Source organism: Myotis daubentonii, chromosome 3 (assembly GCF_963259705.1).
Source record: "Myotis daubentonii chromosome 3, mMyoDau2.1, whole genome shotgun sequence".
In the NCBI taxonomy this organism is placed as follows: domain Eukaryota; kingdom Metazoa; phylum Chordata; class Mammalia; order Chiroptera; family Vespertilionidae; genus Myotis; species Myotis daubentonii.
The window spans coordinates 5,450,939-5,475,734 of NC_081842.1; the positions used below are offsets into that span (position 1 = coordinate 5,450,939).

The 24,796-nt window shown below is 48.2% G+C and overlaps 1 protein-coding gene across 2 annotated transcripts in view; it reads left to right on the forward strand.

The window, feature by feature from the left end:
• Positions 1–7,998: 7,998 nt before the first annotated feature.
• SH3BGR (SH3 domain binding glutamate rich protein) overlaps positions 7,999–24,796 on the forward strand; it is a 28,753-nt gene continuing 11,955 nt past the window's right edge. Inside the window, exons 1-3 of one of the 2 annotated variants that reach the window (XM_059686481.1) lie at positions 8,004–8,212; positions 16,130–16,315; positions 24,461–24,541. In XM_059686481.1, the coding sequence (XP_059542464.1) occupies positions 8,168–8,212; positions 16,130–16,315; positions 24,461–24,541 (312 nt within the window). In that variant the 5' untranslated portion in view covers positions 8,004–8,167. Of the gene's footprint in view, positions 8,213–16,129; positions 16,316–24,460; positions 24,542–24,796 lie in introns of both variants that reach the window. The other variant, XM_059686482.1, reaches the window with a different exon arrangement.

The following is a 24,796-nucleotide window of genomic DNA, read 5'->3' on the forward strand; positions in this document are numbered from 1 at the left end:
GACCGCCTGGCTACGGTCCCAGCTAGAGTGCGAGCGCAGCACCGAGGCCCAGCCGGGCCAGCCAGGCTGAGTGACCGGCGACACGGGAAGGCCCGGAAAACTTGGCAGGAGGTTCCGGTGGGGGCTGGGCCGGGCCTGGGGCTGCAGGGGGCGTCGGTGGCGGTGACGGCGGCTGCGCGGCCGTTACCTGCTCCGCTGGGCTCCCGCGGCCTCAGACGCGTCGCCTGGAAACCCGCCCGCGGGGCCTGCTGGGAAGGGAGAGCCAGGGGGCGGGGCCAAACCAGGGGCGGGGCGGGGCCGCGCGGGCCGCGCGCCTGCGCACTCAGGGCTGCGTCTGGGCGGCCGGTGGCGGTGGCGGCCGTGGCCGGTGGCCGGTGGCCGGTGTCCAGGGCGGCGCCCTGAGTCAGGCCGTGCATCTCCGCGAGGGCGCAGTGAGGGGCCTTGTGTGGACGTCCTGACGGTGCCGCCCGCTGCCCCTCTCCCTCGCCCGGTCGCGGAGGGGGCCACCGAGCCGGGCCCAGGCGCTCACGTCCGCGCTGGGTTGCTGTCGCCCGCGTGTCGGGTGGTTTGAATCCGAGTCCCGGAGGGAGTCTAGGGCCCGGGGAGGGGCGGGACCGAGGGCAGAGCGCTCCCTGCAGGCTGCTGGGCGCGCAGTGTGGACGCCCGGTTCCCAGGGAAGGGGTGGACTCAGGCGGGCAGGTGTGGACGCCTGGTTCCCCGGGAAGGGGTGGACTCAGGCGGGCAGGAGTGGACGCCTGGTTCCCCGGGAAGAGGGTGGACTCAGGTGGGCAGGAGTGGACGCCTGGTTCCCCGGGAAGGGGTGGACTCAGGCGCGCAGTGTGGACGCCAGGTTCCCCGGGAAGAGGGTGGACTCAGGCGGGCAGGTGTGGACGCCTGGTTCCCCCAAAGGGAGTGGGCTCCGGCGGGCAGGTGTGGATGCCTCTCTCTGCCTATTAACCTCTCCCTATAAAGTTGGATTTCTTTGGACAAAGAACATCTGATGACAAAGCAGTTCATGCTCGGTGTAGAGAATTTAGAATGAACAGGAAAGTGTCTAGAAAAAGTAAAAATCACCTAGATGATGGAATGTGTAATTAGCAAACATATATTTTTTCTTCTCTTCTACCTCTTCCCCGCCCCTTCCCCCCCATTGTATCCACTGCCTTGTACCCTTGTAGGTGAATCCTGAGGTCACCTCTGTTTCCTTAGGATAAGTTCCCACATGAGAAGTTGAAGGATCAAAGGATATGCCCAGATTGGGGCTTTCTGAAGGGAGATGAAAGCTTGCCTTCCAGGCAGATGTTTCCAATCCTCAACCCACTATGGGGATAACCTTATTTCATTTTTTAAAAATCCTGTTTTATTGTCAGAAATGGACATCTTTGATTTGACCCACTAGGAAGGATAGGCATTTTTCCATATTGCTAGTGACCATTAGTACTTATTTTGTGACTTGCCTTTTCTGGCCTTTTGCCCATTTTTTCACTTGGTGTTTGTTCATCTTTATAAAAAACTAGAGGCCCGGTGCACAAAAGTTTGTGCACTCGGGGGAGAAGGGGGAGTCCCTCAGCCCGGCCTGTGCCCTCTCGCAGTCTGGGACCCCTTGGGAGATAACAACCTGCTGGCTTAGGCCTGCTCCCGGGTGGCAGAGGGCAGGCCCAATCCCTAGGTGCAGCCCCTGGTCAGGCTCAGAGCAGGGCCGATTGGGGAGTTGGGGCGCCGCCCCCTGTCATGCACAGAGCAGGGCCATCGGGGAGGTTGTGATGCCACCCTCAGTCACGCTCAGGGTAGGGCCAATTGGGGGGTTGGGGCACCGTCCCCTGTCACACTCAAGGCAGGGTCGATGGGGAGGTTGCGGTGCCACCCCCTGTCACGCACAGAGCAGGGCCAATCAGGGGGTTGGGGCGCTGCCCCGTCACTCACAGAGCAGGGCCCACCAGGGGATTGGGGCGCTGCGCCCTGTCACGCACAGAGCAGGGCCCATCAGGGGGTTGGGGCGCCGCCACTCTCACACTCAGGGCAGGGCCGATGGGGAGGTTATGGCTCTACCCTGTCACACACAGCAGGGCCTGTGGGGGGGGGGTGGTTGGGGCGCCGCACCCTGTCACACACACAGCAGGGCCGATCAGGGATTTGGGGCGCCGCACCCTGTCACACACAGAGCCGCAGGGCGATCAGGGGGTTGAGCTCCCCCCTATCAGGCACAGAGCAGGGCTGATCAGGGGGTTGGGGCGCCATCCTCTGTCATGAACAGAACAGGGTGGATAGGGAGGTTGTGGCCATGCCCCCTGTCACACACAGAGCCGCAGGGCGATCAGGGGGTTTGGGCGCTGCCCCCTGTCACGCTGATCCCGGTGCCGGGAGGCCTTGCGGCTCCGCTGATCCCGGTGCTGGGAGGCATATTACCCTTTTACTATATAGGGTAGAGGCCTGGTGCACGGGTGGGTGCCGGCTGGTTTGCCCTGAAGGGTGTCCTGGATCAGGGTGGGGGTCCCCACTGGGGTGCCTGGCCAGCCTGGGTCAGGGGATGATGGCTGTTTGCAGCTGGTCACACACCCTTCAGGGTGGGGATCCCCACTGGGGTGCCTGGCCAGTCTGGGTGAGGGGCTGAGGGCTGTTTTCAGGCTGGGGGTGACTGAAGCTCCCAACCGCTCCTTTTTTAATTTTTAATTTTTTTTATTCTGGGCCAGCTTTAGCTTTGAGGCTTGGCTCCAGCTCTTAGGCCTCCGCTGCTGAAAGTAGGTTTCTGGCCTTTGCTTACAATGTTGCGATCCTGCTGGCTGAAGCCCCGCTGGACTAAAGCAGGTTTCTGGGGCTTTGTTTAGCTTCTATATTTGTTACATAGTTGCTTAGAGTAGCAGCCCAGAGGCCTGCAGCGGCAGGCGGGGAACATTGGGAGTCCTCCGTCACTGAAGCAAGCAAGCCTCATGTTAGTTTCAAGCTGCCTGGCTGCCAGCCGCCATCTTGGCTGGCAGTTAATTTTCATATCACGCTGATTAGCTAATGGGAAGGGTAATGGTCGTATGCCAATTACCATGTTTCTCTTTTATTAGATAGGATGATTTCTTAAGAATTCCTTAAAAAATATATTTTATTGTTGTTGTTTTTTTTTTACAGAGAGGAAGGGAAAGGCATAGAGAGTTAGAAACATCGATGAGAAACATCGATCAGTCGCCTCCTGCACACCCCCTACTGGGGATGTGCCCGCAACCAAGGTACATACCTTTGACCAGAATCGAACCTGGGACCCTTCACTCTGCAGGCCGACATTCTATCCACTGAGCCAAACCGGTTAGGGCTCTTAAGAATTTTTGATGTTCCATGAAGCTCAGGTCGGTGATATATGCTGCAAATATTTCCTCCAGCCAATTACCTTTTAATTTTGCTGACAGTGTATTTTGATATTTGTGTAGTCACATTTATTGCATTTCCCCCTTATGGTTTGTGCATTGGTTTTTCCGTAATAGGGGCAGTGCCCATTTCCAAGCAGACCATTTCATTCCAGCGTTGTAGGGGTGGGTACGGCAAGGCTTTCCCTTCATGTCACCACCCCTTTCACCCCTTCCTCCATCTGCTGTTAGATTGCCCAGCCTCAGTTTTGTCGGTTCTGTGTTCCTACAACCTTAGTTGGTGAGTTCTCCTTACCGGATGGCTGGTGGTGTATATTTGTTGTTGGGGAGCATCTCCAGGTAGACATGCATTAGACAGGTGTCACCCTAGCCTTGACATTCATGGAGAGAAGGCGAGTTCATGGCTGGTGGTCTGCCCAGGACAGTAACAAAACCAGCAGTTTACTATGAAGGGACCATCCCAACACTGGTTCTCAGGACTGGAGGAACCTAAAAGATGGTGGTGTCTCAGAGCTCCCTTTCCCGTATGAATGGTCTCTCCCTGTCTTTTTTACTAGCTTTTCCAGCCTTCTCTTCTGCCTTTGAAAGGGGTGCGTCCATCTCAGATGGAAGGAAGAGAGGCCTTGGGGGTACAAAGTTGAAGAACTGCCTTTTAGGTATGGTGGTCACCTCCGTCCTGCTACATACCCAACATGTGTTTCTTTCTCTGTATTAGTTTCCTAAGGTGGCTGTAACAAATTGCCACAGATCTGTGTGGCTTAAAACAACAGAAACGTCTTCTCTCACAGTTCTGGAGGCCAGAGGTCTGAAATCCAGGGCCATGCTCCGGGGCTCCAGTCACTGCCTCTGTGTTCACGTGGTGTTTTCCTCTGTCTCTCCATGTGTCTTCTCTTCTTACGACGACACCAGTTCCTGGATTTAGAGTTTACCTGAGATCCAGGATGATTTCACCTCAAGATCCTCAACTCGTTTCATCTGCAAAGACCCTGTTTGCAAGTAAGGTCACATTTTGAGGTTTTGGGTAAACATGAATTTTTTTGTGGGGACACTATTTTTTTTTAATATATTTTTATTGATTAAGATATTACATATGTGTCCTTGTCCCCACGTTACCCTCTACCCCGCCCCCGCTCGTGCCCTCACCCCCCCCCCCCCCCCGTTGTCCGTGTCCATTGGTTAGGCCTATATGCCTGCATGTAAGTCCTTTGGTTGATCTTCCCCCCTTTCCCCCACCCTCCCCTACCCTCCCTCCAAAGCCCGACAGTCCAATCAATGCCTCTCCGTCTCTGTGGGGACACTATTAAACTCACTGCAGTTACTGTGTTGGTCACTACTGTTGTTCTACATAATAAAAATATGCCTTTATTTCTGGTTTTATATTACTCATGAAGTTAGGTAAATCAAAACATAGCATCTGGTTTCATTATTCATGAGACCATCTGAGGAGCTCTGTGAAGCTTGGAGCCAGTACCTCATGCTTTAACGTTCAAATGAGGCCAAATCCTCCTTTCATAATGTACACATATATCAGATCTTGCTGATGTACAGTTTAAATATCTTAGAGTTTTGTCAATTATCTATACTAATAAAAGGGCAATATGCTAATTAGACTGGGTGGACCGGACATCTTCTGGTCATCCTTCTGGACAAAGTCACAGTGGCCGGGGCTGAGGCAGAGGCGATTAGGGGCAATCAGGCTGGCAGGGGAGCAGTTAGGGGCGATCAGGCAGGTGAGCAGTTAGGAGCCGGTGGATCTGGATTGCAAGAGGGATGTCTGACTGCTGGTTCTAAACCGGCAGTTGGACATACCCCGAGGGGTCCCAGATTGGAGAGGGTTCCCCCCCACCCCCTCGAGCATGAATTTCATGCACCGGGCCCCTAGTCTATACATATAAAAGCCTAAGTGACCAGTCCACTAGTTGACTGGTCGTTATGATGCACACTGACCACCAGGGGGCAGACACTCAATGCAGGAGCTATCCCCTGGTGGTCAGTGCGCTCCTACGGCGGGAGTGCCGCTCAGCTGACCAATGGGCTCCAGAGGCCAGGCTCATGGCTGGCGAGTGCAGCTGTGACAGCATCCGCAGTGGAGCAGCAGTGAGCCTACTGAGTGGTGGCGGCAGGCGCAGCGGGGCCGGGATGAGCGGGAGTGGTGTGGTACCCACTTGGGCTCAGGCTCCTCCCTGGCTGCCTGCCGCTTCGCGCAGTACTACATCCCTTGGGTGATGTTGGACTGCTGGTTTTGGCCGACCTTGCAGGCCACTCCGAGGGACCCCACCGGTGCACGAATCTGTGCACCGGGCCTCTAGTACCTCAATAAGGCTGGAAAAAAGGGAAAATTCTGTTAAAAAATTGGGTCAAACCTGAAAGTATTGTTCTCTGACTTGAACATCAAGGACTAGGGATGTGAAAGGGTTAGCCTCCTGCGTCCCCAGTGGATCAGGCAGCTTATTTCTGAAGTGCATCTGCTGCCTGAGAGGCATTGAGCTTTATTTTAGGACTCCTTTGGAATGTTTGGTATTCCTGTTAGTTATCTTGAAGCTCATTGGTGTCCCTGTAATAAATTAAAAGACCTTTCAGCTAGAGTTTTCAAATTTCTAATTTGTACATTTTCATGGCATTATTAAAAGGATAAACTTCTAAAAGTAATTCATAGTGAAAAAAGGGAGCTCTGGGAATTTGAGGGTAGCTTGTCAGGAATTTTTCTGGTGTGGTGTGGAGATGAATGTGTTTAGTTCAAGTATTGGATACACCATTCACTGTGCCCAGCAGCTCCAGTTCTGAGTCCTCATCCGGAGGAGAGACAATCATAGAGCCCAGTTTTAGGGTGTTTGTGCGGATGAAGGGAGTGGTTTATGCAAAGCACTTAGAGCAGGTCTGGCACGGGCAAACACCTACACATTGTTAGCTATCATTTCAAATAAGAAATTAATTTCGGAGATCATGCAGATGTGGGGGGTGTTACTACTGAAGGCAGTTTTGCCTTATGTGATCAGGGGATGTGTATTCTCTAGGGCACATGAAGATCCAGCTATAGTTCATGTTACTAACTTACAAAGTTAAGAAGTATGCATTGCTTATTGCTTTCTTAAATAATGTCTGGAGAAAAAGAACATGCTTAAGTGACAAATGTTAAGACCAAGGTGTTAAAATACATTTCTTTTATGTTCTTAATGATTTTTAGAGAGAGAGAGAAAGGGATTCTAGATTTTAGAATAGAGATAGAAACATCATCAATTGGCTGCCTCCTGCATGATAACCTCCTCTGAGGATTGAGCCCACAACCCGGGCATGTGTCCTGACCCGAACCACCATCTCTTGATTCCTGGGTTGATACTCTACCACTGAGCCACACTAGCTGGGGGGAAAAAAGTATTTCATATGACAAAAATCGTACATACTCATTGTAGAAATTTTGAAAATAAAAGAAAAGCAACAATGACCTATGATCTATGATAGACTTTAAAGTAAAATTTACACAGCTAATGTCTTAAACTTGGGGCACCACTAATTATCTTCACCCGGGCCTGCTTTGGGGAGTAGTTAACCTGGCATGTCGAGTCTCTGGTTACATTGCGGTGGAGTCGTCTCACGCATGCGTCCTGATGTAAATGAATCTGAGCTATATGCCAGGGACAGGGAATCCTTTCACATCCAAGGCGCCCGCCTGGGCGGGAGGAGAGCAGGCCCCCAGGCCTCTGGGGCTTTGGTGAAGGGGCCTGGCCGAGGGTGCGTAAGCCTGACATCCCTCCCTGTCCTAGAAGCCAGTGCGCCCTCCTCCAGGAGGAGCAGGGGACTTCAAAAATAAGAGACTGGGTTATCCAAGAGGAATGGATATCCCGCAGGGGGGGCCTTTGCCTCCAATGCCCCTGATCTGGCTGTTGAAACCCATCAGAAGAGTTGGCGCCTAGCATCTGGGCTTTGCCGGAGTTTAAATTCCTCCCACTTTGAACATAAGTAAGTGATCTATATACATAAGATGGATAGGGCCTGTTACAAGCAGATCATTTGCACACCCACCGTCTCCCCCCCTCCTGCCCCCGCAGGGTGAGGACAATTTGTTTGCTTGTTGAAGTGCTTGTACCGACCGGCCAGCCGCCTCTCCCGGCCTTGTCTGCGATGTCAGTGAAACCTTACCCGTCCACGACCTGTCAGTTTCTGTTCTTTAAGAGAAACAGGTGGTAAAGGGACAACGTGGAAAGGGGCCACTCAGAAAGAAATCTATTGTATGACAGCTCACCGGCTTGCTTTCTCATCTGCCAGACTCCTAAGGGAAGGAAGCTGTGCTTGCTTTGTTTGAAGGCCTTTGTGGCTATTCTGACCTCCCCGTGTGCTTGCCAGCAGCCCCGTACACACAGCCCTTCCCGAACCCGGGGCCGCTGTGTTCTGGGCCTTTCCAGCCCCCACCAGCGCCTCCCCTCTCCCTGCCCTCTCCGCCCCGCGCCCCACCCCCCTCCATCCCGAGGCATCTGTGCCCAGGGCTCTGATTGGTGCGCAGTGCAGCCTCGCCTTTTAGGGACTGTCGTCGGGCGTTTACAGCGATAAGGGAAAGGGTCCAGGGACTGCTTTTATCAACCAATCAAATATTTTCCTGACTGGTCCCCAAATATTCCCGGGCCAATGGCAGGGACAGGCCGGGATGCCTGGGCTGCCCGGGGAGAGGCCGAGCTTCAGCTGCGGCAGGCGGGGCAGGGGCGCAGAGGAGCGCGGAGGAGCGCAGGGCCGGCCAGCCCCGCCCGGCGCGCGCTCAGGATTTGTCTAGCGCCCCGCTCCGTCACGGGGGTGTGTTGGGGGGAGTCCTCTTTCCGGCTGTCGAAATGGTTATCAAAGTGTTTGTTGCCACATCTTCTGGGTCCATAGCGGTAGGTGTCGGATGGAATGTGTGGGCGTGTTTCCTAACCCGTTTTCCCGGGAAAGGCGCGGGGCGCCCCGCGCGGGCTCTAAGTTTCTGGGTGAGGGGGGAGCCTGCGAGCCTGCGCGCCCTGCGTCCTGTGCTTGTGTCGAAGTGTGTGAAGTGTGTAAGCCGGTGCGAGAAGAGGCACGAGGGAGGGGGCGTGCTTAATTCTAGGATGTTTATCAAGTGTGCGTGTCCTGTTGTGTCGCATATATTCTAGAATCAAAGATTTTTTGGTTTTGGTGTGGAGGTTTTTGCCATTCATCCTGCAGGATCGATAAAAGTTGCAAACAAATATGACACATTGTGTAACATATTTGGAGCAAGGAGAGCCAGATTCCTAAAATGACTCCTGGGTGAAATTACTTGTGTGTGCAGGAACCATACCGAAAGTGTACCATTAGCGTGTGTAATGCTATTATTTGAGGAAGATGATGTCACAGAGGCAGGAGCAAACATCGCTCAGGCCCCAGTTTTAAACGCTCTCGGCATCCGAGCAGACCCAACATGAGCCCTCAAAGCCGACCTCCATGCATTGCTTTTTCCTCGGGACCCGGCTGGGAATCGCCCCTCCGTCTGTCCAATCCCAGCCTTCATTCTGGGCAAGAGAGACAGACCTGCCTTCAGACACGGGGCAGTGATTCAGGCTTTGGTACCGACATTTCCGCCAGCATTTTAGCAGAAGTTTGGGAGGCTGTGGAGAGAAAAGGGTTTGATTAATCCTGAGAGTTGGAGACCAGTGAGGGGGTGTTTCCTTTTATATCCAGGTCCCTGACATCTCGGGGCAGCTAGGGTTTCAGGCCCACGTAGCCGGGGACCATACCCCAGGTGAGCCGCTGGCGGGAACAGTTCCACGGGCAGCTGGCGAATGCCACCACTCCGAGTTCACCGTTTCCAGAGAGGGCGAGCCGAAAACCAGAGAAAGGAGCCGGGTATCTGTTCTGAGCCCAACTGAGCGGCAAGTGTCTAGTGATTTCTAGAACATCTTTTAACAGAAAAAACGAGGAGAAGCTCCAGATGTAAAAACTGCAAAACCTTCCGTGGCTGTGCCTGACCTCAGAAACTCTTGGTTGACCTGCAGTGAACACACATTTTTGGATTATTTAGGTGAAACGAATTTTGGAGGAAAATGGTCTTGATGGGCTTTAAACATGCTGTTGATATTCACTGCTGGAGACTTTATCACTGACCTGCCAGCTTCTCATCTCATGTAGACCAGGTCATCCTTCCGGAGACAGTGAATACACTGGTGGGTTTTTAGGGTTATTTGATACCCTACGTTCCTGAAGGTTGAGCTTGATGTAGTTAGCCTCGGAGGGCCTGGAGGGGTATCATTCATTCCAGGATCTTGGAAAAGTCAGGTTAATTCTTGTTCCCTGAGCAAATGTTTTGGTGCCACTTGGAACCGCGTGACCTTGGGAAGGTCATTTCACCTTGCAAAGCCTCGATTTCCTTACCTGTAAAACGAGGACCCGCGTAGCACTCACCCGACAGGCTGCGAGGACTTAGGAAGTAACTTGCTGGGTGCCTGGCGTGGTGTCGGGTGCTTCATCAGTGCTTACTAAGTATTACAATTGTTAGTTACTGTCATAATTATTAGCTCTCGTTAGTTAGTGCTAGAACAGTTACAACTTGTAGTTATTATAATTGTTAATATTAATCAATATTATTGTAGTTGTTATAATTACTAGTTAACGCTAGTAGGTCTGAGTCTATGATGATTATTTTTCAGAAGAATTGTCCTAAGCCACATAAATGGAAGAATTTCTGTCTTATCCTGAGGCATGAGACCTGATTATTTCTGTGGGGTCAGTGCTAATGATTTTTCCTGGGGCGGGGTGGTGTTTCACTAGAAGCTTCTTTTAGGAGAACCACAGGGAAGGTGCCAGGGCTTGGGCTGTGTGTGGTGCTGGCCTGTCACACCTTTACTCCTTTCTGCTTTCGCCTGTGTGTTTCAGAAACGAATTCTTGCCTGGGACCTCGTCAACAGGGCAGCAAGGCTTCTGTTACATGAATGACATAAATGAAAAATGACAAAACAAATGATAACTTCTTTATGAGGGATTACACATATAGCTCTTGGTTTTTTCTTGGTTTGTTAATCCTCACCTGAGGTTATTTTTTCCATTGATTTTTTGAGAAAGTGGAGGGGGAGAGAGAAACATCATTGTGAGAGAGAAACATTGTCTGCCTCCCGTACATGCCCTTGACTGGCTGGAACCTGAGCCAAACCGGCCAGGGCTATAGCTGTTTTAATAGTTGACATTAAAGTGAGGTTGCAGGTTTTTACGGTGAGGCCTGGGGCCGAGAGCCTCGGAGCGGGAAGCCTGTGCCTCTTGTGGGACCCTCTTCCTCCCTGAAGGCCACTGCCCCCGCGGGCTGGGGGACAAAGGGAGAGCGGCTGGTCCTCACCGATTGCAGTGCGCACAGCCCTGCAACCACGGTCTTTGGGACAGACCCTCATGGTGGCTCCTGGCTTCCTCAGTCCTTCCTCCAGCCCTGAGCGAGTGTAAGAACAGTGGGAAAACTTGGCTATTGAATTACATGGATCTGGGTGGAAGCCTTGGAAACTTCTTTAATTTGCTGACGCCTCAGCGTTGTCATTTTAAAATGGTCATCAGCCCGGCCGGCGTGGCTCAGTGGTTGAACGTCGACCTATGAACCAGGAGGTCATGGTTCGATTCCTGGTCAGGGCACATGCCTGGTTTCGGGCTCGATCCCCAGTGTGGGGTGTGCAGGAGGCAGCCGATCAATGATTCTCTCTCATCATTGATGTTTCTATCTTTCTCTCCCTCTCCCTTCCTCTCTGAAATCAATAAAAATATATTAAAAAATAAAATAAAATGGTGATCAGAGTGCTTACCTGACATGGTGATCAAGTCAGGTAACCGGGTAAGTGTGCTGCTGGGTGTGTGGCGGAGCAGCTCCTCAGTGTGTGGCACAGATGCTTTCCCACGATCCTCCTGGAGTCTCACCAGAACCGTGAGGAGGGCTCGCTCTATCCCTCTTGTGGGTGAGGCGGTCGACCAGCTGCGCCCCTGCTCGGACAGCACCCTCTGAGCCAGGATGGCGACGCAGGCACCTCTCACTCAAGGGCACTGTGCTTGCTGCTGCAGTACAGTGACCTCGGTTGGAAAGGCTCCTAACTGTACAAGACAATAAACAAGCGAGTGACCCAGAGAGCCCTCCGACACGTTAGTGTGACCGACGGTGGCCGGGTGACCTCAGGACAGAGAGCAACGCTTCTGTCTGAGTATTTGTAATAGGAAAGAGGACAGAGCTCTTGGAGCCAATGCTGAGGTCCCAAAGGCTCCAAAGGGCACAGGCCCCAAGGACCCCTGATCCTGAGGAGGGGGCCCACCTTCATGGGGCCACCATTGGCCTGGCACTCCGGGGGGTGGGGGGGAAAGTGGGAGAGGTGGAAGGGGAGTGTGTCTGGTGAGGACTGCTGGGTGCTGTGCGTGCCCCTCCCCCTGAAGCCATGAAGGGAGGCGCCTATGGGACTGATGCCTTGTCCCTGGAGGTCAGCTCAGGAGGCACATGGAGAGGAGCTTCACTTTGACGGAGGGCCCCGGGGGGCTTCTTGAACAGAGACCCTCAAGGGGAGGGCTGCAGGGGAGAGTCCCCACCGCTCAGGGTGGGCATCAGGGTGTGGGCGAAGGCCATCGTGCCAGCCAGGTGAGCGAGCTCACGCGCTCCCTACTGCCCTCTCCCCTCTTCTGGCCTCTTCCTAAGACCCGTCTCCAGCCCTGGCAGAACTCAAGGTCAAGGGCTCCAGCCAGATGCTATGCTTTTGGCCCAGTTGAAGTTCCTGGTGTTTGGGAAGTGCAGAGGGGCACATTTAATTTCTCTTCCTTTGGGCGGAGGGCTGAGAAATAGCTTTTAACACAGTGTCATGCACCCAACAGTCAGTTAACTCCCCAGAGATGCAATTGCTTGTCTTGCGAGAAATAACAGCAAACAGATCTCCCCTTCCCTTTTCTCCGTCTCTGACTTCCTCACAGAAGAAACCTGTCAGGGCTTCGGGAAATGTTTCTCATCTATTAATCATGGAATCAAGTGCGATCCCTTTTCCATCCCACCGCAGTCCTGAGGGGTAATTAACAGAGATGACAATAATGTGGGGGCCTTGGCCAGGCTGATTCGACTCCTGGGAGGTATTTGAGAAGGAAGCAAGATGGGTTTGGACAGAATAAAGGATGTTGTCTTCTGAATATTAATCAAGGCAAAGCTGCCTAAAACGAAGACACCTCTACTCTTCAAACAGCAGAGTTATCTCTGACAATACCTAAAGGAATAAGCGTTTATACAGCGGCAGGAGTAATCATGGCCAGGTTGGAAAGTATATAGAGAAAACGCAATTCATTAAGGTAATAATTTAGTCCAACAACCTGTCATCAGGTCCGAAGGGATTTTGTAATATTCAGAATCCAGCCGTGCGACTGTGGGCTAGGGATTTCCTGAAGGAGGAGAAGGTCAGGGCTCCCCCAGCGCAGCCTGGGGGAGGGCGCAGGGTGGACGCAACGCAGGTCCTCCTCAGGAATGTGCCCGAGCGCTGAGGCCAGAAGCTCACGGAAAATTCCATCCCTTCACAGCTTCCTGTGTGACTTTTATTTTTATCTTTTGTCCACGCTTGCCCCAACCTGAAATAGATATTGTGGCACAAATCTTACTGATTAAGTGTTGTATGGTGGTTAATAGCTGCCTTTAATTTATTGATCTAGTGCTTTTATTTGCAATATCTTTATTAGGTTGATGGTACAAATGTTAATTAAAAAGCAGATGTGTGATTACCATTTATAGATATGTGTATATGTAATTTATATTAATTACATGTGTGTATATGTAATTTATATATAATTTCCTTTATGTTAAAATTTAATTTATTTAATATTAATTTTTATATTTATAATTAATGTAACATGTACAATCAAATCACCACCCAAACCAAATTATACAGAGTTTGTTTTTTGGTGATGATTTGATTCCAGGGCTTAAACATTCATATGTGTCTTACTTTTCCTTTAATTAAGAAATACGCTAGCTCTGGCTGGGTGGCTCTGTTGGTTGGAGTGAGTTTGATTCCCATCAAGGCATATACCTAGGTTTTGGGTTCGATCCCAGGTCAGGGTGCATGTGGGAGGCAACTGATCCATGTTTCTCTCTCACATCAATGTTTCTCTCTCTCTCTCTCTCTCTCACACACACACACACTAAATAAAAACGTATCTTGGGTGAGGGTTAAAAAAGAAATAGCACTCTATACTCAAGTCATTGATAGAATCATTCACTCTTGCAAAAATGAATAAAATAATTTGTTTGGCTTCCTAATCTCTGTGAAAGGAATTGGGTTTAGCCAAAAGAGGGTTTGACTCCAGACATCGGTGTGGGAAGGGCACGTGCTTTCACAGCGCTTGTTTGGAATTCTCAAAGTCTACTCTGCTGGTAAGTGATATGAAAACAAGGGGCCTCATGCCCTATAGACCATTTTAATGACTGGATTTCATCATTAGGCAATATTCAGAGGACTTAAAAATTAAGTTATTGGATATTTTCATGGAAAAAATGCTTATTTAAAATTTTAATCTTAGTTTTAAAAATTTGAGCATATTTTGCCTCTATTTTCTTTAGCTTGTTCTACATCTAGTTTGTGCAAATGAGTCCTTTACATTTTTTCACCTTAAATAAACAGCTTATGAATCTACTTAAAAATATTTTTATTGATTTCAGAGAGGAAGGGAGAGGGGGAGAGAGAAAAATCAATGATGAGAGAGAATCATTGATCGGCTACCTCCTGCATGTCCCCCACAGGGTATCGAGCCAAAACCCAGGCTTGTGCCATAACCAGGAATTGAACCGTGATCTCCTGGTTCATAGGTCGAAGCTCAACCACTGCCAGGGCCGGCTTATGAATCTGTTCAGACGAAGAGCTTGGCCGTCTCGGGCAGAGCAGAGAGTCAATGAGGAAGGGGTGACTGAGGTGGTTACAGTCTGCGGGCCAGAGTCTGCTGTAACTCGTTTACCAGGGTTTATTCGAGAGGGCATCACACATTTCTGTGATGTGCTTTGGCTGAAGAGAGAAAACTGTAATTGTTTCTGGAAAGGAGTTCTAAGCTGTAAGGTTGGCCACCTCCATCGGAAGTCATTGGCGTGAACCAGGGGCTGAGAAAGGTGCGGTGGCCTTCTCTCTCAGGCGTGGCTTTCAGAGGTGGTGTGAGCCGGAAAGGAGCAATCTGTGGGAGAACAGGATGTTTACTGTGTTCCGCTTGTACGCCAGCAACAAGCCTCCTCCAGCTTTTCCCACCAACTTTTCCTCTGTCCTTCCCACCCAGTCATCTCCCCGTGGGCCTCCCAGTGTCCTGTGCAAGTAAAGCTACTTTTCATTTCTGTGACTAAGTGCATTCTAGTGGGGGTATGCCTGGTATTTGAGTTTCATAATAAATGAACTTTTTTCTCTTTTCTTCTCTCAATCATCATTTTTCTTCATAACCAATTCTCATTTATTTTTTGGCATTAAAGCTTAACAAGGAAGATCTACACAGAAGCCATGACGAAAGCAGGTCTGTTCTTACTGGGCTGGCTATACCATGGTTTAAACATTGGTGCGATTAAAACTTCAGAAATTATGTAATCATTTTGCTTACCCTTTATACTGAAAAGGTGTGGTTCTATGTTTTTGTTGTTGTTGTTTAAATACTTTGTGAAATTATTTGTGTTGTATAGTACAGTTGGAGAAAGGATTTATTTTTGAAGATGTCCCAAGAGCACTTGAGAAGAACGTGTATTTTGTGGCTTTGGGGTGAAGTGTTCTGAAGATGTCAATTAAGTCCATCTGATCTAGTGAGTCATTTAGGATTGTTGTTTCTTTGCTGATTTTTTGTCTAGTGGATTTATCCAGTGATGTCAGTGGTGTATTAAAGTCCCCTACTATGATTGTATTGTTGTCGATCTCTCCCCTGATATCTTCCAGGAGTTTTTTTATGAATTTGGGTGCTCCTGCATTGGGTGAATATATGTTTATCAGGGTTATATCCTCTTGTTGTATTGATCCCTTTAGTATTATGAAGTGGCCTTCCTTATCTCTTTTTATGGCCTTCACTTTGAGGTCTATTTTGTCCAATATAAGTATTGCTACCCCAGCTTTTTTTTCATTTCCATTTGCCTGAAAGATATTTTTCCATTCCTTCACTTTCAGTCTGTGTGAGTCCCTTCTAATGAGGTGGGTCTCTTGTAGACAGCAAATATATGGGTCCATGTTTTTTTATCCATTCAGCCACTCGATGTCTTTTGATTGGACCATTTAGTCCATTTACGTTTAAAGTTATTATTGAAAGGTACTTGTTTGTAGCCATTTCTATTTTTTTGTGGCTGTTTCCTTTCTGAGCTTTTTATTTCTTCTTTTTATACCAGTCCCTTTAGCATTTCTTGCATTGCTGGCTTGGTGGTGATAAACTCCCTTAGCCTTTTTTTGTCTGTGAAGCTTCTTATTTCCCCTTCAATTTTGAATGATAGCCTTGCTGGATAGAGTATTCTTGGATTCAGTCCTTTGCTTTGCATCACTTTGTAAATTTCTGACCATTCTTTTCTGGCCTGATGTGTTTCTGTTGAGAAATCATTGGATAATCTGATGGGGGATCCTTTGTAGGTAACTCTCTGTTTCTCTCTTGCAGCTTTTAAGATTCTCTCTTTGTCTTGTACATTTGCCATCGTTATTATGACGTGTCTTGGTGTGGGTCTTTTGGGGTTCATCTTGCCTGGGACTCTCTGTACTTGTGTAACTTTTTTCTTCCCCCTATCTGGGAAGAGAAAGGATTTAATTTATGTAAATATAAGCAAAGCATTAAGAAAAACGAGTCTAATAGTTACCTGTCTCTCCTTTGACCAGATTAGGAAAAAACAGCAAGAAGTAGTGGGCTTTCTGGAAGCTAATAAAATCGACTTTAAGGAATTTGATATAGCCGGAGATGAAGACAACAGGAAGTGGATGAGAGAGAACGTCCCTGGAGAGAAAAAACCTCAAAACGGAATCCCTTTGCCTCCCCAGATCTTCAACGAAGAGCAGTATTGTGGGGTGAGTGTTTGGTTTCTTGGAAAATTCTTCTGTGTGTGTGTTTCTCAGAATTGTCTAAAGCAGATTAATTTGAGGCAGAATTTGGAGTTGTTCACAACTTTCAGTTCATGACCTATTTCTGCCATCCAATAGCTAGATGGTAGAGCCATTGTGAGTAAGCAGCATTTAAGATTTACAAAATGGTAGAAACAACAAAAGGATGATTCAGAAGTTCTTGGGATTATTTTAGGTTCCTTATTTTATTTTGAAGAATTGAGGTCAGTTGTTCAAACAAAATGAGCCTTTAGTTGGCAAGGAATTCTAGTCCACCTGGCAGTGGACACATATATGCACCCACAAAAACACAGGGCAAGTTTTCACTTTCATAACGAGTGATTTGCAGAAGTTAAGTCTTACTGTGGATACAAAATAAATTGGTGTAAATGTATCTAAGTAGTTTAAAAACTGTACTGGACATTCTGATTACAACAGCAACTTTCTTTTCTAAATTTATTGGTTCATTTCACCACAAAATCACTTTTTCTTTAGAGTTTACAGATTCTATTGAGTACATCAAATTGTTGAAAAGACACATTGAAAAACTCAAAGGACTTGAGAACCTGAGGATTGGAAGTTATTTTAGGGGTCATATAAGGTCACTGTTCTTTTTTAAAAAATCCTCACCGAGGACACGCTTTATTGATTTTAGAGAGAGGGGAAATGAGGCAGGGGCGGGGGGGGGGGGGGAGAGAGATATCAAGTGGTACAACTTACATATGTGCCCTGACCAGGAACCAAACCTGCAACCTTTCAGTGTACAGGACGACACTCACTCAACGAACTGAGCCACGCTGGTCAGGGCCTGCTGATCACCGTTCAGATGCAGTGACCAGGGCTCTGGAAATCAGAGGAATTGACCAGTGTTGTGCTGCTTCTCAAGGCTGGAACAGGGTGTAGGAATCTTAGCTCACCTTTTCTCTTCCTCCTACACAAAACTGCTGGTGCTTTAGGCTAGCTTCTCTTTATTATTTTGTTTCTTATCTAAAGCAGGTGTGGTCAGACGATAGCTGGAGGGCCAGGTCCTGCAGCTACCTGTTTCAGTCAAGTTTTGCTGGAACACGTCCACACTGATCCATTCACCTGTTGCCCATGGCAGATTGCTCACCGAGGCAGAGTTGAGTAATTGCCCCAGAGACCACAGGACCCACAAAGCCCCAACTATTCTCTATCTGCCCATTTACAGAAACGCATGCGGAACTCTGCTTTCAAGCGTGAATTGTTTAGTTTGGCGGTTGACATTACATTCCTAGGCCTGTGGTAACAGAGTACCACAAATTTGGTGGCTTAAAACCGCAGAAATGGATTGTGTGACAGCTCTGGAGGCCAGAGATTCTAGATCCAGGTGTCGGCAGGGCCGGTCCCTTCCGGAGGCTCCGAGGGAGAATCAGCCCCGGCGTCGCCCAGCTCCTGGTGGCCACAGCATCCTGGCCTGCCTGGGCTTGTGGTGCATCACTTCCGTCCCTGCCTCTGTCTTCACAGAGCATTCTCCTGAGCGTCTCTCTGTGTCTGCACGTGGCTGTGTTATAAAGACAACACCCTAAGCCGGTATGGCTGCATCGTAACTAATGACATCTGTAACGATCGTATTTCCAACTACGTCCCTTTCTGAAGTTCTGGGTGCACATGGATGTGTGGGGCCACTTTTCAACCCCCTGCAGGGCTGTATTTACTTGGCTGTGTGAGCTTTCTTCAGTGGCTTTGCTCAAAGTTTTGTGGACGTGGGGGTATTTTCAGTCTTTTTTTAAAAAAAATATATTTTTATTGATTTCAGAGAGGAAGGAAGAGGGCGAGATAGAAACATCAATGATGAGAGAGAATCATTGATTGGCTGCCTTCTGCATGCCCTTGACCAGAAATGAACCCAGGACCCTTCAGTCCGCAGGCTGACGCTCCACTGAGCCAAGGCGGCTAGCCGGCAGCGGTTCTCAACCTGTGGGTCGCGAACAATGAAAATACATCCTGCATATCAGATATTTACATTAAGATTCATAACAGGAGCAAAATTACAGTTATGAAGTAGCAATGAAAATAATTTTATGGTTGGGGGTCACCACAACATGAGGAACTGTATTAAAGGGTCGTGGCATTAGGAACGTTGAGAACCACTGGGCTAGTCTTAATGTGGCAAGCGCTTATTTTGTGGAACCTACATGGTCCAGTCCTACTGGATTTGAAGTGGGGCATCCCAGAGCATAGAGAGGACTTCCTCTGAGAGGAAGACCCTCCCCTTCCTCCCACTCCTGTCCTCTCCCCGCCCTCCCACCTCCCACCCCCTCCCACCTCCCTACATCCTTCCCCCAGACCCACATTCCTAAGACTTGTGGCTCTTGGTGGATGAGGAAAGTAGCTCTTTTGCTATCATACTAGTAGATGTTACATAGTTTTTCACCTGTTTTATTTGTCTTTTGAGTTTTTAAAGTGATGTTTTTTGGAATGCAGAACTTAAATTTTTTTTGTGTAGACAAATTTATTCATCTTTTTTTCTTTATGGTTCTTGCAGTCTTGTTTAAAAAGGCCTTCTGTTCACTAGAATTATTAAAAGCATCATCTCATGTTTTCTTTTAGTGCTTTTCCAGTGAAAGAAGGATTTTAAATCTCTTCTTATTTTAACCATGCTTTTAAATTAAGACTAGTGACAGTCAAGACAATATTGAGCAGTGTATTTCCAACCTATGATAACGCAGAGAATAAAAGTTCTGTGAGGATTTTCTGCTATAAAAATAAAACCTTAATGGCCTTTTGTATCCTGTTTTGCTGTGATCTAGCACTTACAGTTTTTTTTTAGTTGTGGAGGAGAAAGAAAGGGTGTTCCAAATAAGAAAAAAAAACCCTTATATTTAAAAAATATATTTCCTATTACAAATATGGGTCTAATGAGATGAACATTCACATTACTTTATGTTTAAAAATAACTTTTCAGCACGTTCTGCCTTCACAGAGATATTAGCAGCTTATCTTACTAGCACTTTTGCTAACTTTGCTTTCCTGCAGCCTGTGGACAGTCTAACACAGCTGTGGGCAAACTATGGCCCGCGGGGCTGGATTCGGCCCGTTTGAAATGAATAAAACTATTGAAAAAAAAGACCGTACCCTTTTATGTAATGATGTTTACTTTGAATTTATATCAGTTCACACAAACACTCCATCCATGCTTTTGTTCCGGCCTCCGGTCCAATTTAAGAGCCCATTGTGGCCCTGGAGTCAGAAAGTTTGCCCACCCCTGTTCTAACACAAGGTCATTACTGAGGCGGAGGGCTTTGTTTCCAGAGTAGGCAGAAACGATAGTGTGTATTGTAGGTTTCGATTTTTAAAAGAAAACTCAACGGACCGGAAGGACATGTCTGTTTTAAAATGGCATAAACCTGGATGGTCAGTCACGGTTCTTTCTACTCGGTTGAAATGTGCGCTGTAAGAATAACTCTGTTATTTAACTTGAAGCACTGGTCTCAGGAGTCTCCAGTGGCCACTCATGGGCCAGACGTGGTGTGGCGCAGGTGGAGGAAGCTCAGGGCAAGCAGTGGGTGTCTCTGTGCCCGGGCCGGGAGAGGGCTGATGGCAGGGTAGAGCTGGGGCCCGAAGTGCCCGCCGGTCTGAACTGCTGCTCCGGGCAGCACAGATGGAGATGTTATCCCATGGGCTTGGCGGACAGCTGTCAGCGGGGAAAGGAGACACCTGCTGGGGAGCCAGGCTCAGAGGAGGCCAGAGGAAGCAGCAGACGCGCCTGTCGCTGCCAAATAGGAGCCTGTGATCTTAGCCCAGGCGAGGGCAGGGGTGCCTGTCTGGACCCGAGCACAACTAGAGGGGACATTCAGCAGAGAGGCTGTGTCCTCAGGGCTGCAAGGGAGGGCAGGACGAAGCCCAGTTAGGTGGGGAAGGACTTTTCAACACATGGATGCCATTAAATTTTATGTCATTAAATATGTATGATGAGCCCGGCTGGCGTGGCTTAGTGATTGAGCATTGACCTATGAACCTGAGGTCATGGTTCAATTCCGGGTCAGGGCACATGCCCAGGTTGTGGGCTCGAACCCCAGTGTGGGGCGTGCAGGATGCAGCCAATCAATGATTCTCTATCATCATTGATGTTTCTGTCTCCCTCTCCCTTCTTCTCTGAAATCAATAAAAAAAATATATTTTAAAAAATTGTGATGAAATATGTCATATGATAATGACATATGTGTAAAGACAAGTGATAGATGAGCAACCATGTGCGCACCACCCAGTGTAAGAGGTACGGTGTGCACAGACATGTAGACGTCCCCGTGTGCTTCTCCCCGTCACGCACACCTCCCTCTGCACCAGAGGCGGCAGCGTGTAGTGACTTGCGTGTTTATCATTCCCTTTCTTTTCTCTATCTGCAGTGTATATGTACCTAAACAATACACTGTTTTGTTTTGCCTATTTTTTATTTTATTTTGTTTTTGTTAATCCTCACCTGAGGATATTTTTCCATTGGTTTTTAAAGGAGGGTGGAAGAGAGAGGGAAAGAGAGAGAAACATCGATGTGAGAGAAACACATAGATTGGCTGCCTCCTGCACGAACCCGGACTAGGGCCCTGGCTGGGAAGGAGCCTGCAACCAAGGCATGTGCTCTTCACTGGGATCGAAGCCAGGACCCTCCGCAGGCTGACACTCTATCCACTGAGCCAAACTGGCCAGGGCTGTTTTGCCGATTTTTGAGCTTTATATAAATGGACTTATTACACGTGTTCTTCTTTGACTTGCTTCTTTTTTTGTTGTTGTTGTTAATCCTCACCCAGGGATATTTCCTATTGATTTTTATTTTTTTTTTAAATTAAATCTTTATTGTTCAGATTATTACATTTGTTCCTCTTTCCCCCCCCCCCATAACTCCCCTCCTCCCAGTTCCCACCCCACCCTCTGCCCTCACTCCCCACCCACTGTCCTCATCCATAGGTGCACGATTTTTGTCCAGTCTCTTCCCACATCTCCCACACCCCTTTCCCCCCCAAGAATAGTCAGTCCATTCCCTTTCTATGTCTCTGATTCTATTATAATCACCAGTCATTCTGTACATCAGATTATTTATTCACTTGATTCTTAGATTCACTTGTTGATAGATGCATATTTGTTGCTCATAATTTGTATCTTTACCTTTTTCTTCCTCTTCCTCTTCTTAAAGGATACCTTTCAGCATTTCATATAATCCTGGTTTGGTGGTGATGAACTCCTTTAGCTTTTCCTTATCTGTGAAGCTCTTTATCTGACCTTCAATTCTGAATGATAGCTTTGCTGGATAAAGTAATCTTGGTTGTAGGTTCTTGGTATTCATCACTTTGAATATTTCTTGCCACTCCCTTCTGGCCTGCAAAGTTTCTGTTGAGAAATCAGCTGACAGTCGTATGGGTATTCCCTTGTAGGTAACTGAGTTTCTTTCTCTTGCTGTTTTTAAGATTCTCTCTTTATCTTTTGCTCTTGGCATTTTAATTATGATGTGTCTTGGTGTGGTCCTCTTTGGATTCCTTTTGTTTGGGGTTCTCCGCGCTTCTTGGACCTGTAAGTCCATTTCTTTCACCAGGTAGGGGAAGTTTTCTGTCATTATTTCTTCAAATAGGTTTTCAATATCTTGCTCTCTCTCATCTTCTGGCACCCCTATAATTCTGATGTTGGTACGCTTGAAGCTGTCCCAGAGGCTCCTTACACTATCCTCGCATTTTTGGATTCTTTTTTCATTTTGCTTTTCCGGTTGGATGTTTTTTGCTTCCTCGCATTTCAAATCATTGACTTGATTCTTGCGCTCCTCTGGTCTGCTGTCGGGCGTCTGTATAATATTCGTTATTTCAGTCCGTGTATGCTTAATTTCTAGTTGGTTCCCCAATATAAGATCGAGGGTCTTATTAGTTTTCGTGTAGACCTCATTAAGTTTATCAGCAGCTTCTAAACAGTTCTTGAGAGATCTTAAAAGTGTGGTTCTGAACTCTATATCTTCCATTGACAATTTTGTCCTGTTTCTTTGTCTCCGCATTTTGTTATGCTTCCTTGGTGCACCCCCTAGTGGTCTTTGTTCGCAGTCTTATAGTTAAATCTTGATTGTTGTAGCTAATCCCAGGGAGGGTTTGACCTCCAGGCCAAGTGGCTATGAGAATCAGCTGTGTCAGCAGTGAGAGAACTTCTGTCCTCTAGGGAGGTGCTAATCTAGCCTTTGCCTGAGGCTATCCGGCAAATGCCTCTGTGCAGGGCTTGGGCGGGGCGGGTCGCACAGGATCAACAGGGTGGGCCGGAGAGAGCAGTTATGGCGGCTCTCAGTCCTGTCCCCAGGGGCTCTGCCTCTCTGAGTCCCAGCACCCGCTGCAAAGCTCGGAGAGAAAGCTGCACTCGCTCTGACCGAAGCCAGACAGTCCCGCTTCTCCCGTTTGAGTCTGGGTCCCTAAAGACTCGCCCGGATCTGGAGCTCAGAGTCTGCGACTCCCTCCAGATTGAAAACAACAACCGCGCCCTCCGCCGCCAGCCCGCTCTGCGCACTCCGCACCTCAGAATTTGACTTCAGCACTGCGCCTCCTCTGAGTGTCCGTATGCGTTTCTCCTTCCTCCTAGTTGTAGGACTTCCACTCAGCCAGCGTTCCTGTGGTTCTGGGTGATGTCCCTTTCGTTTTTTGGTTTCACTTTTGAAGTAGTTGTTCAAAGCAGCAAACTCCGGCGTTAACCTATGCCGCCATCTTGGTTCCTCCTATTGATTTTTAGAGAGAGTGGAGCGGCGGGGGCCGGGGGGGCAGAGAAAAACATTGATGTGAGAGAGACACATCGATTGGTTGCTGCCCATGCCCTGACCAGGGCCAGGGATCAAGCCTGCAACTGAGGTTCATGCCCTTGACCGGAATTGAACCCAGGACCCTTCAGTCCGCAGGCTGACACTCTGTCCACTGAGCCAAACTGGCCAAGGCTTGACTTGCTTCTCTCACCAACATATTTTAAAGATACACCCACGTTGATTGGTGCTGTTCATAGTTCATTTATTTTCACTGCTTCAGAATGGACATCAGAGTGTGTCTTAGTCCGTTTGGACTGTGTAACAAAATACCACAGGCTGGGTAGCTTATCAGCAACACAGGCATTTCTCACAGTCCTGGAGGCAGGGAAGTCCAAGGTCGAGGTCCCGGCACAATTGAGTTCTGGTGAGGACCCGCTTCTGTGCTCACTCCCAAAGGCCCCACCTAATGCTGCCATCTTTGGGGGTTCGGACATTCAGACCAAAGCAGTGTGGTTTCCGGTGTGGGCTGTCACAGTGCTGCTAAATGGTGCTCTCCACAGCTCTCTGGTGACGGGCGAGTTTCCCTTGGTCCTGTAACGAGGGGTCGAAAAGCTAGGTCACAGCTAGCAGCATGTTTAGCTTTAATGAATAATACAAAGTGTTCTTTTATTATTTTTTTGTTTATATTGATTTAGAGAGGAAGGGAGGAGAGAGAGAGAGAGAAACATCAGTGATGAGAGAGAATCATCGATTGGCTGCCTCTTGCACACCCCCCACTGGGGATCGAGCCCATAACCTGGGCATGTACTCTGACCAGGAATTGAACCGTGACCTCCGGGTTCATAGGTCGACACTCAACCACTGAGCCACGCCAGCTCGGCGACTACCTGGATTTAGGTCACAGTTGTCCCCATTTTGCCAAAACAACCTCTGCGCTAAGCCCTCCATAATCCTGTGGCTCCTGGTCTCAGAAAGCGTGAGAGGAATCTGGGTCCTTAGAAGCTACTATAATAACAGCGGAGAAACCCCGTGCTGTTTTAGTCTCTGCTGGTCAGGTCTAATCCATGGGCCAAGCTGTGAGGCAGTCAGCCAACGATGTGCAACTCCTGGAGAGGCCTTTCACTGGGTATAGCTGAGTCTTAGCAGTTCCTGAGCACGGACAGTGTGTGTGTGAATTCTCAGTACACTGTAATCGGCACAAAGTGTGTGAAAACAAATGTCAAGTTCACAGTTAGATTTCTTAACTTTGGGATTAGTCGTCTTTGGCCACGCAAACTGGCATAACGTTTTGTGTTGGCTCCTAAATTAATGGCAAATAAAAAAAGAGATCAACTTAGGTAAAAATCCTGGCTCACAGGTGTGCAATGGGCCTAAACATTCTTTTTCTTTGCTTCAAGGATTTTGATTCTTTCTTCTCCGCAAAAGAAGAGAATATTATTTATTCATTCCTTGGTTTGGCTCCCCCTCCAGGCTCAAAGGTAAGCTTGAACACCTTATGGGGTCCCAATACAGGTCCTAATAAATGAAGCTGGAAATCTGTTTAATAAATGAGGATATTTAAACCAACATGATTTTAATACACTCCTTATTCTGATGAAGTCTTATGCATAAAGATAATGCAAGCTTTTTACTAACACATGTTCCAAAACTGTGCTTTTCATATTTTTGCTTCATTATATTTTATCATAAAATAAAAATAAATAATAAATTTTTACAATACTTTAAAAAAGAAA